The sequence below is a fragment of the Otolemur garnettii genome, unplaced genomic scaffold, assembly GCF_000181295.1.
Source record: "Otolemur garnettii isolate 467f Iridium unplaced genomic scaffold, OtoGar3 scaffold00003, whole genome shotgun sequence".
In the NCBI taxonomy this organism is placed as follows: Eukaryota; Metazoa; Chordata; class Mammalia; order Primates; family Galagidae; genus Otolemur; species Otolemur garnettii.
The window spans coordinates 30,435,287-30,448,154 of NW_003852398.1; the positions used below are offsets into that span (position 1 = coordinate 30,435,287).

The 12,868-nt window shown below is 39.0% G+C and overlaps 1 protein-coding gene across 2 annotated transcripts in view; it reads left to right on the forward strand.

Annotated features, from left to right (window-relative positions):
* The window catches only part of PRELID2 (PRELI domain containing 2), a 74,276-nt gene that overhangs the window by 29,705 nt on the left and 31,703 nt on the right, over positions 1–12,868 (forward strand). For both annotated transcript variants that reach the window (XM_023516623.1, XM_023516620.1), the window contains exon 5: positions 11,896–12,001. In XM_023516623.1, coding sequence (XP_023372391.1) covers positions 11,896–12,001 — 106 coding nt within the window. The remainder of the gene's footprint in view (positions 1–11,895; positions 12,002–12,868) is intronic.

The following is a 12,868-nucleotide window of genomic DNA, read 5'->3' on the forward strand; positions in this document are numbered from 1 at the left end:
ATCTGGGCTGGAGCTTCATTTTCGGCTTACTAAGACTGTCCTTTTGGTCTTTATGTTCATACAATCAGGGTCTTCTCTGTTTCTCATCCTGGTCTAAGTGTCTGGTGGTGGCTGTGCACTGAGGTCACAGTTTCCCCTCTGTGTCCCCAGTATAGAGCACAGTGCTTGGCTCACAGAGGGTGTCCTATGGCTATTTGTCCAGTTTCGTTGCTACGTAGCATATGGTTGGGGGTCACCACAACATGAGGCACTGTATTAAAGGGTCGCGGCATTAGGAAGGTTGAGAACCACTGTCCTAGAGTGATGTGAAGCCTTCATAAGGTAACAAATGGGACTGCTTAGACTTGGAGAGTATAAAGCACTGAATGAATGCAAGGTGTTAGGAATAATGGTGAATAAATGTCATCCTCAAAGTGCTGTCGCTGTTGAAAGGTAAATTTGAAAAGTGGAGTAAGCTGTTTTACTGACAAGGGAGGTGATAATTGAGCTAGACGTGGTGATGTTTAGCCAGGAGAGCATTCTATGGTATTTATAAGTGAGACCTTTTGAAATACTGTCACGGGCTGCATCACAACACTTCAGTGAACAGCAGAGCACATAATAATGGTGAAGCTGACGAACCCCTATTGCTCAGCGACCCGATGGCCATCATAACATCATAGCACAATGCATGACTCATGTGTTTGTGCTGATGTTAGTATAAACAAACCTGCACTGCCAGCCATATAAAAGGACAGCTCGCGCAATTATGGATAGTACATAATACTTGATAATTACGATACATGACTGTGTTACTGGTTTACGTATTTACTATACTACACTTTTTATCATTATGTTAAAGTATACTCTTCCTCATAAATAAAGTTAACTATCAGTCAGCTTCAGGCAGATCTGTCAAGAAGTATTCCAGAAGAAGGCATCATCATCATAGGCAATACCAGCTCCGTGTGTGTTATTTCCCCCGAAGACCATCCAGTGGGACAACCTACAGAAGACAGTGATAGCAATGTGTGTTCGTGGCTTAGTTTTAGGCAGAACAGTAAAAAATTAAAAAACATTTTAAGTATAGAAAAAATCTCCATATAGAGTTAAGGATATGAAGAACTGTACATACATTGTACAACTGTACAATGCATTTGTGTTTTAAGCTAAGTGCTATTACAAAAGTCAAAATTAAAAAATTAAAACATTTATAAAGAAAAACATTATAGTAAGCTAAAGTTAATTGATTATTGAAGAAATAATGAAAACCTTTAAAAAAAACACTTAGTACAGCCTAAGCGTACAGTGTTTGTTAAGTCTGCAGTAGTGTCAGTGATGTCTGAGGCCTTCACAGACACTCACAGACTCAGCAACCTCCAGCCTGCAAACTCCATTCATGGTAAGTGCTCTGTACAGGTGTACAGGTGTACCAGTTTTTTAAATATGGTATATGTTGATTACACTGCATTTTTACTGTACTTTTCCTATGTTTAAGTGTGGTTAGCTACACAATACTTCCTACTGCATTAGAGTGGCCTGCAGTATTCAGTATAGTGACGTGCTGTCTAAGGTTGTGGCCTAGGAGTAGGGCTGTATCTTATAGCCTAGTGTACTAGGATAGGCCACTTAGGTTTGTGTAAGTACACTCTATGAGGGCCTCCCAACAATGACATTGCCGAGCAGTGCATTTCTCAGAATCTATCCTTGTTTGATGATGCATAAATATGTCAAGTGGATGTCTATTGACTTTTAAAATCATTCTCTTTTGTCCTTTGAGTTGTGTATTGGTCCAGGGTTCAGGAAGAAGGTTAAAAATGTGGATTTATTGTGTTAATTCTAGTTTTGTAGGCCTGGCCTAGCTCCTGATAGTCACCGTTTTTTCAAGTTCTGATGAATCTGTTGACTAGCTGGGTTTGGGAGCCCAAATAAAAGTCAGTGTCTTGTGGTCTCAGTGGGGGACCTGCAGCTGGCACTCCTTTTGGAACTCTACTTTTTGCAAAGTTTGTGGTAATCTAAAGCAGAACCGGTTAATGATAATCTGGCTCTTGAGGAAACAGTAAACATTTTTCAGCAGAAACACCCTGTTGAAAAGTTTAGCAAAAATCAGACAGGGCGCTATTGAATTTCTGCAAGAATTATCAGTGAAAAGGAAGCAGGAAGAGAGACCTAAGTGATCTGATTATGTCAAAATATGTTGTATTCTCTGCTCTAATGGAATTAAATTTTCTCTTTCTTTTGTTTGGTTAGCTTTTGTATCTATAGGAAATGAAGAGGTGGGGTATTAAAGATTCTAATATTTTGTTAACCAGGCATTGATAGGCAGAACAACTGAAGATTTTGTGACAACAGAGAGGAACTTGGTGACAACCTCTCTGGACTCAGGGTTTACCTCCCCTGTCAGGCAGAGAATTGGCACCTGGGCGCTTGATTGTCATCTAGGCTAATATTGGTAGCTAAATAAAGAGATGGAGGATAAAATTGAAAGACTGAGTCAGTTTCTGGGTTAAATTTGGAGATTTTTCTCCCGTGCTGGAGGCTGCTCCATATTCTGTGGGTCTAGCTTCAAAAGGGTAGTGGGCACTTCAAGGAGTTCACTGATAATTCCTAGATTGTTCTGTTCGATTCTCCCCTCCGCTGGTCGATGACTCCATGACCACTTGTCTGAAGACAGGAAAAACTCCTGGGCTTCACACAGGTCTACTTTGGATGCATATTACTCCAAGAATTAAATATTTAAAAATCCCCCACCCCCATTTCCCCCATAAGTATCATTTGTTTATTTTAAAACAGTTAGAAAATACAAGAAAAAACCAGGGCTATGTTCATGGCTTCCTCAGTTTTATGTGCTTCTTAGTTAGAGACCTGAGAGAAAACCAATATTCTGATCTCTTTTTTATACATTAGTTTTGCCTGTTGTTTGCAGTCACACAGAGTGGAATTCTCCAGTACATATTCTGTTGTATCGGTTTTCTCTTGTTCGACAGTGCTTCTGTGTGAGCAGCACTTTTTTTGTGTGTGTATTAAGAGTCTGTTCTTTCCTATTGCTGTGCAGCATTCCAATAAGCATTCTGCATGTGTTAGAATTTATTACTCGCTCTGCAGAAAAATTATCCAAACATACAAACATGGAATCATGCTATATATATAGTTTTTTGGCTTTTACAGTAGCTTATTTGAGATTGTCATTCCTTTATTTAATGTATCATGTTTTACTGATTTTTTTTATGGATGTTCAAATGTATTCATTGTATATCAAATTATTCCAGTTTGTCTTAGTTATTGGGCATTTACATTGTTTACAATTGTTTGTTTGTATGCATAATGATGTGATGAATCTCCTGATAGGCTGTTATAAGCCCTTATCTCAGAGAAGTAGAGTTTATGGGACCAAGGGGTTTGTTTCAGGCCTTTTTAAGGTCTTGATAAATTTAAGCATTTATTCCTAAACCTCAGAAAACTCCTCAGGGGCATGGCAGTTGTATAGACCTATACATAAATTGGGGTCACGAACGGCTACATAATATGTTTGGCCCAATGCAAAATGACAATGCACAGCCCCTTGTTCAGAATGACTAAGAATTTCAAGGCGGTGATAGTGAAGTATTCAGCCAAGTGTGTGTCCTTCCTAAATGCTGAGTGCTGGGCGACCACATAGGTCAAGCACTCATGAAGCCAGTGGTGAGTGAGATGCAAGCTCTGGCGGGTCTGATATCCCAAGAGCTGCCTCCAGTCAGGCTGGTTCACTAACTTTTATATTCTGAAGCTTTATCCACCAACTTAGGGTACCAGCAGGCTTCGCTGAATAGACACTCATCCTGGTAATATGATTATGGGAAGGGATTTGGGATCTGAAGTTAACTGTATGGATTCAAATAGTAGCCCTGTCACTTATTTGTAATTTTTTTTCTTTTGTTATAAGCCACATATAATAGCTGTCGTATATTTTTGCAAGTTTGTCTCTTTGAACCTCAGTTTTTTTTTTTTAATCAGCAAACTGGGGTTAATATTATCCACCTCATAAGATTGTTGTGAGAATTAACTAAATATGTATATGTAATAAACCATACTAGGTTAGTAGAAAGTGTGAATTGGTATTCATAATGATCAGTTCTTAAGTTCTATGTTTTAAGGGTCAGAGCCAGACTTCCTTAAAATAGAAAGCTGGGGCTCTGAGGCTCTACCATTTGATTTATTCCTTAGTGTCAGGTGTACCCTGCAGATGCTTGTTGTTAATAATTTAGGGGACAATGTGTTGGTTTGTGGGATGGGTGAGCAGAGCAGCTGTGAGGGCAAGTGCTCTGGAGAGGAGGCTGGAGGGATGGCAGGGTGTGTGGGCTCACGGGGCTGCTGTACTGAGTGCCGGGTAGCAGGGTGGGAGAGAAGGCTGAACAGATGGGAGGCTTCGTCTCCAAGCACTTTGAATGCCAGAGGGGAAGGGTTCATTGCCAAGTGGTTTATGGTGATTGCTTGCCACTTAGAAGTTAATGAAGGACAGGAGCTTGGAGGTCACTGGAACTGGATTTGCACTGTGGCCATTTAAATTCTCAGCCACTGTGCTCATCTTACTATAAATGGGAATAATAATGGTGCCAGTAGTCGGATAGCATTATTACCAGTGTTAGTATTATTAATTAATGTTTGTTGAGTGCTTACACATACTACCTTGAGAGCTTTGTGCGTGTCATTTTTATCAACCTTGGAACCATTCATTAAATAGGTATTAACCCATTTTACAGAGGAGACCGAGCTTCCCAGAGCTTCAGGAACTTAGCTATTTAGGTGGGTAGGCAAGATGGGTTGACATGCGAATTTATTTATTTATTTATTTATTTTTAAATTTATTTTTCTTATACTTGTGTTTATTAGGTTTCTACTTTTGCCTTCACAGAATTAAAAAGGCTAAATTTAATGACAATAACAATATTTAACATGTGAATTTAAATGGTCTAAATCCAGGAAGTACACCCTTAATCCCTGTCTTAGAGCCACACCTAGTGTGTGTGCTGTATACACACACACACACACACATACACACACATGTATAGTATATGTTTATAAGTATGACTATATACATTAAAGCTGAAAACTGCATAGCATTTATTGCCAGGTCTGTAACTTGCACTGGTTCTCTGAGACAGCGTGGGAGAGACTAAGACTCTGGCGGTGGGGGAGCAGAGTTGGCAGTGTGCACAGCAGTGCTAGACTCAGGGAATGGGGCAGGGAGTGAATGGGCAGTCTGACCTGAAGGTCCTGTATTTCCTCTGGGGCACCTCTCTTTCTGTGCAGTTCCAGGATAATGCCAGAAACTCCATGATTAGAACTTAGATGTCATCACAACAAGAGTATCTGTGGAACCTTTCTTTCCCCTTCAAAGACACTTTAATTAGATTCCCATCATGAAAACAATTAGGGAAGATTTGCCATACCTAACCAGTCAATAATTCAAGGATAGAATCTCATTAAGAGCTTTTGCTTTCCTGGAAACTGCTGTTTTGAGGATTCAGAGCTGGTGGCTGCGTGCTCTGGAGATTAATTCCTGATCTATATTTCCCCTGAACTTTTTTATTTTCCCAAAGCCAGAAGAAAACAAATTTTTAAATGACTGATTGTATAAACTACTGTTCATTTTTCACAAAGGTGTTTTGAGATTTGAGTTATGCTTTCTGTGTCATGATTCTGTTGTGTTCTGTGTTGAATTATATCCTTTGATTGGACAAAGCAATAATGTGACTCAGACACAGGCACTGTTTGAATGAGTGAGCCTCACTCCCAGATTCTGTGGGAGACTTATCCTTCAGCCAGGTGAAGGCTGCCCCCTACTGACCTGAGCCATTGGAACTCCTGAGACATTTGGCTCAATTGCCCTGATAGTAGTGAGATGTACTATAAATTTCTCCCCTTCTTTTTCTTCTCCCTTTTCTCTTCTCTTTTGCATCTGACCCTCCGTCTTTGCTGTGTCTTTTCCTTACTAAATACATTATTGGTTTATTACCATATGCTAGTGGTTGCAATTGGAATTGAGAACTCAATGAAGAAAAAACAGATATAATTATTTAGTAAAACATTTGGCATTATATCCAAATGTGCATGTCCAATCACCCAGATAATTTACTGCTAGACGCTCTAAAGACACTCATGCAAAAAAGCATGTGGATGGATTGTAAACATTTTTTATAACAGCACTATTGATAGTAGCTTTAAACTGGGTCCGTTCAATATGTCATCTGCAGTAGAGTGGATAAGTCATTTGAAGTGTTTTTAATCAGTAGAACACTATGCAGCAATGAAAATGAACAAAACCAGCTGAGTCAACAATATGGCTGAGTCTCTAAAACTAAGCATGTCGACATTATGCTTAGTGTATGAACAGTCTGTGACATGATTATCGTGTGCTTGGGAAGCTGATTTTGGGCAGTGTGGAATACAGGGAGTCTATGTTAGAGACCAGGATGCCGTTGGGGGGCAGCTGCAGTGAGAGAGAGAGAGAGAGAGAGAATGCTGTGTTAAGCCCAGGCTGTCTCAGTAGCAAGAAAGAGAGAGACATGGATCATCGAGGGACATTAGAAGTAAAGTTGAACACAGTCTGGTGACTGATTAGATATTTTGATTGATTATAGACAGGAAACTAGTTAACACATTGCTAGGATTTCTGACTTCATGGACTAGTAGGATGGTTATTATTCACTGAGATAGAGAAGGACTAGGGTTTGGAGGTGGTAGATGATGAATCTTCGCGACATCCAGCTATGTGACCCTGGGCAAACTAGTTAACTTCCTGTTACCACAGTTTCTTCATGTATAAAAGAAAATTTTCAAAGCATAAAACCTCAGAGGTAATACAGTGTGATACGTAACATAGACTGTCACTGTACAGGTTTTTGAGGAGTAAGTATGAGCCTGAGTATATAGCATCCCAAATGCAGTGCAGTCCTTTCTTTAGGCTTTTCAGAGATGAAAGACAGGTGTACGAAAATGTGAATCATCCTTACTATCTTGAGGGAAACAGTGTATACTTCAAGTGTGGGGTGGAGAGAAAGTCTTAGGACAAAAGGCACAAAGAACTGAGATTATATACACGAGAAAAGGAAAGCCAAGAGGTCATTTCATGAGATTTTAAGTGAAGGGCAAGCCAGGAGTTAGACTGTAGATTTCCTAAAAATGGTTTAAAGGCAATCCTTTTTGAAAAAATGCCTTATTCAAATACAAGTGATACTCGGGACTTAATTATTATTATTTTCTGGCAATTGCCGAAGCAATATGTGTTTATTATAGAAAAATTTGCAAACCACTAAAAACAAGAACAAAGTAAATAAATAGCACTTGTAATTTTAATACCCAGGGGGATTCTGTCAACATTTCAGCTCTGTCCGTGTACCCGCCTGACCCTTTATCCATCCATTTTTTTCCTTTTTGTAAATAGAACCGAAATTAAATAGTATGTTGTTGTGTGAACTGCTATGTTTTGCACAGGACCTGGAATGGAGACTAATCTTAGAGTGAGAGATTTAGGTTAGCTTTGTGTAGAAAGAGGAAAATGTCCGATGTGCTTTGTCAATGAGTTATTGAGGGAGAGTGCAATATTTTCTTTTCTGGAAGTCTTAAAATATAATAGGATAAACTCTCGTCTGGATGATGGCAAGGGCATGCCCCTGCTTTACTGCCCTGTTATTCTCTGATATGTGGACAAACCCTGAGAGTGCTTTTCGGAGGACTTACTTCTCCCCAAAGTGGTAGAAAGAAATATTGGTTAGAATATGATGTGAGAAGGACTTTTATTGATCCCTCACCTACACTTGCCTTGAGGACTAAAGAGCGCCTCTCTCCCAAGAGTGTGAGGCTGTTCAACTTTTCATTTTTAAATATTAAAATCACTGTAAAATTCCACTCTGACTAATCCAGAATAAAGATGGAAAAGATTAGTGTCACTAGGATAGAGTTTTACATGAGCAAATCATTTTAAATAGGTTTAAATCTAAGAGGTAGAAGCTGCTTAGACTAAAGCTATTTATGCCAGAGTGGATGGCATAACTCTGTGTGTGTGTGTGTGTGTGTGAGAGAGTGTGTGTGTGTGTGGTGTGTGTGAGGGAGAGAGAGGGAGAGGGGGGGAGAGAGGGAGAGAGAGGGAGAGAGGAAGGCAGGAAGGAAAGAGGAGCTCTGAAGGTTTCCTTATGTGTATGATCTGAATTTAGAGGCCACCCCTATTCGAGAAGGGGTCTAATTAGGAGCTTTTAATAACCATTTTTTACCCAAATCACACAGTTCTGTATTTCTTCGTTTTTTTTTTGTTTCAGTGTGTGTGTTCACATATCAGGGCATATATACATGTAAATACACACATACATGTAAATGTATATATAGGTAACTTGATTGCCATTTCCTTTCTATCGAAATGTAAGAAGGCTGGGAAAATATTTTCTTTATTGAATATTTTTGATCACAAAGAAATGAATTCATTCATTTAACAAATGCTGCAGACATTGAATGTAAGCACTATGCTAAAAAAGGGGGATAGGAGATGTCAAGCATATGGAGGGGCAGTGAGCCTTTTAGCCAGTGGTGCACATGTAACTGTTAACCTGTGCCTGACACCTGCTGTCCTCGGGATAAAATCTGAACTGCTCAGCCTGACGCCATTTGCAATCTGGTCTCTATCTATCCTTTCAACCCCATTTCCTCACATCTCTCACACCCATCTTATGTTCCAGTCATTCCTATGGGAGGAATTTATCAAGCCTCTTAGTATGTACTGGACATTTTCAGATACATGTAACTTCTGGATCATTAGACATTTTTCCGTTTCTTCACGTCTGTTTGCCTGGGTCCTTGTGATTTTCCTGAGTTGGAACCCTTTGCCTCCATTTGCCGACACTCTCCATTTGTCTATTTGTCTTTTCTACTCATCGGTGAGATGCTGGGGCACAGAGACCATCTCTTTTGTGGGCCTCTAGCACTTAGTCTGGTGCTTTGCATAATAGTAGCCATGCAGTCCGTGCTTTGAACAAATGAATGAATGAGGCAGAGTTAACTGTAATCCAAACTTACGGTGGTGATGAACTCCCTCAGCTTTTGTTTATGTCAGAAAGTCCAAATTTCTCTCATTTTTGAAGGACAGGTTTGCCAGATGTAAAATTCTTGATTTGTAGTTTTTTTTCCTTTCAGCATTTTGAATATATCATTTTATTCCCTTCTGGCTTCCAAACTTTATGCTGAGAAATACACTGAAAATTTTGTAATAGCTCCCTTTTATTTGATGAGTTGCTTTCCTTTTAATGTTTGCAAGATACTCTTTTTGTGACTTTTTTTTTTTTTTTGAGACAATCTCATTATGTCACCCTTGGTAGAGTGCTGTGGCATTACAGCTCACAGCAACCCCAAACTCTTAGGCTTAAGCGATTCTCTTGCCTCAGCCTCCAAGTAGCTGGGACTATAGGCGCCTGCCACAACACCTGGTTATTTTTTTGTTGCAGTTGTTTAACTGGCCCGGGGTCTGGTCCAAATCTGCCAACCTTTGTGTATTTGGCTGGTGCCATAACCACTGTGCTACAGGTGCCAAGCTTCTCTTCCTGACTTTTAACAGTTTGATTATAATGTGTCTTGGTATGAGTCTCATTGGATTTACTTAGTTGAAGTTCATTGAGCTTCTTAAATTTGTATGCCCATTTCCTTCCACAAATTTGGGAAGTTTTCAGCCATTATTCTTCAAATAGGCATTCTGCCTCTTTCTTGTTCCTTTTTCTTTCTGAGACTCCCGTAATGTGTATTCTAATTTGCTTGATGAATTCCCACAAGTGCCTCAGGCTCTCTTCATTTTTTAAATTCTTTTTTTCTTTTTGGTCCTCTGACTTCATAATTTCAAATCACCTATCTTCAAGGTTATTTGCCGATTTTTTCCTCTGCTTAATCAAGTCTGCTGTTGAACCATTCTAGTGAATTTTTCCAATTCATTTATTGTGTTCTTCAGCTCTTAAATTTTTATTTGGTTTTCTTTTTCTATAGTTTCTCTTTGTTAATATTTTCATTTTAGTCTTGTATCATTTTCCTAATTTCATTTAGTTGTCTGTTTGCATTCTCTTTTAATTCATTGAGCTTTTTTTTTTTTTTTTTTTTTTTTGAGATAACGGCTCATTATGTCCCTCTTAGTAGAGTGTTGTGGTGTCACAGATCACAGCAACCTCAAACTCTTCGGCTTAAGGGATTCTCTTGCCTCAGCCACCCTAATAGCTGGGACAACAGGTGCCTGCCACAAGGCCTGGCTATTTTTGTTGGTGGTGGTGTTGGAGTAGTCCTCATTGGAAGGCCCTGGCCATGTTCAAACCTGCCAGCCCTGTGTATGTGGCCGGTGCTCTAGCCGCTGAGCTACAGCCACTGAGCCTCATTGAGCATTTTTAAGATGGTTATTTCAAATTCTTTGTAAGGTAATTAATTTTTAATCTCTGTTTTTTTTTTTTTTTTTTTTTTTTGGCCGGGGCTGGGTTTGAACCCGCCACCTCTGGCATATGGGGCTGGTGCCCTACTCTTTTGAGCCACAGGAGCTGCCCTAATCTCTGTTTCTTTAGGGTTGGTTTCTAGAGATTTATTTTGCTTCTTTGACCGAGCCATGGTCCCTTGTTTCTGTGTATGCCTTGTGATCTTTTGTTGTGGTTTTAGCATATGAAAAACAGTCACTTTTCTTAGTGTTTGTTGACTGTTTTTGTATAGGGGAAGACCTTCACCAATCATGCCAGCTAGAGGCTTTGGGGGCCTTAAACTTTTTTCAGAGGTGCGTTTTCTCTGGTCTTCTACTTTTCCATTTAAAGATCTGCCTCTATTCTCAAGAGCTCATAATCTCTTGTTCCCTTTGGTGTCAGTCTGAGTTACTTCAGACTCTTTTAGTGCTGTATCAAGGTGCTATGCTTGCTTTTGAAAGTATGCTGCCATTTCCTTCAGCACACTGAGTCATACCATTGGGCAGACCCTGAGAAAGCGAGAATGTTGGATGTACATTTACCTCTTCTCTATGCCTCCTGAGAGAAGCCAGGAGTTAGGAAGTTTTCCCAGTTGTGCTGCCCTGTGCTGAATGGGAAGGAGCTATTGTGGGCAAAGCAATGAACTTTCTTACCTGCTTTGATGCAGCTCTTCTGGGCTTTGCGCTTGCCTAGGGCTCTGCCATCTCTCAATTTGTTTCTGGTATTCTCATGAAGGATATTTGGTTCATATATTCAATGTCGGGTCATTGTCTTTATAGGGAAATGAGGGTTTGGGGCTTCCTATTCAGCCGTCTTATTGATCTCACTCTCAAGTGTAATCCAAACCTCTATAGTATGAAATGGAGATAATTAATATTGATATAACTTTGATAATTAAAATTGGTAGAGATGGTGGCACATCTGTTCTCTCTCACTCCCTTCTCCAATTAAGGATTAAAGAAGTCATTGCAGGTTTCTGGCTTTCCAGTCTTATCTCGGTCTTTCTCTTTAGTATTATAGTAGTGTCTAGCAATTGATAAGTGCTTATGTGTCATGAACTCATCATATTCTTGTACATGTTGACTCATACACGTGTCACAATAGTTGTAAAAGGAAGGTACTGTGATTATTCGCATTTAACATGTGGGAAATAATAGATTGAAACTGAGTGTACAGACAGTCTAAATAGTTTACCCAAGGTCATTCTGCCTGAAATTAGCTCAATTTTAAAAGGCATTTTGCAGAATTAAATGAATATTCTTTAATTTGTGTAGGACACAAATATGTATATGTTTAGAATATATATGCTAGAAGATTGCTTTTGTCAGTCATTTACCAGTCAGTTATTGATTTATTAATTATATTATTTTGTGTTGATTGTAAGTGGTAATTATGCTGGTGGAAATGTCTGTAGTTTACATATCCAGGTATGGAAGTCATTAAAGTTGTGTTTCTTGTTTTTTTGCAGGACAGAGTTCATTCAAAGAGGCAGGATTTCAATCACAGGAGCTGGATTCCTCAACTACATTTTGGAAACTTTTGCTAGTACCTTCTTAAGACAGGGTGCCCAGAAGGTAAACTGTTTCTGTTTTGAACCAACATTAATTTTAAGAAGGAATAAGAGTTCTAGCAGGATTATTGAGTAACGCTCATGCATGGATATGACAAGAAAAAATATAGTTAATATATAAATATAGGCAAACATAATTACCCTTAATAATTATTATATAAATCCAGATCAAAATAAAACTACAGTGCCATTTATGGCTCATTAAATTAAAAATATGCCAGTGAAGAGTATATGAAAATATAAAGTATACTTACAGTCTTATAAGAGAAATAATAGAATGAATGATTATAATACCAATGAGTATAATGACCACTATTTGATGAAAAAGATAATAATAGCTAATATTTATTGAGTGCTTACTATGTGCTACTGACTGGTAAAAGAATTTTTATTTATTATCTCATTTAATCCTCAGAAACCTTTGAAATATGTTACTGTTGTCTTGATATTATAGATGAGGAAAATACAGAGATCCCAATTGTCTATTCTTGTATTTTTCAAACTCTATCCTCCAGGGAACTTAGGCTAAAGTTATTCAGAGGCTTTGTTGGAGTTCTAAGGTCCTGTGTACCCTGCTTTAAGTAGATCTGTTCCATTTTTAATCTGTCTTCTGTGTATTACACATAATATTTATATATCCTATTTTCATGCCTTAATAGCATTATTTTTAAAGCTTCTTAGCTGGGTATGGTGGCCTGTGCCTATAATCTCAGCTACTTGGGAAGCTGAAGCAGGAAGATTGCTTGGGCCCAAGAGTTCAAGTTCAGCCATCCTGGGCAACACAGGGAGATTCTGTCTAAAAAAAAATTAAGTAAGGCGGTGCCTATGGCTCAGAGGATAGGGCGGTGCCCCCATATACTGAGGGTGGCGG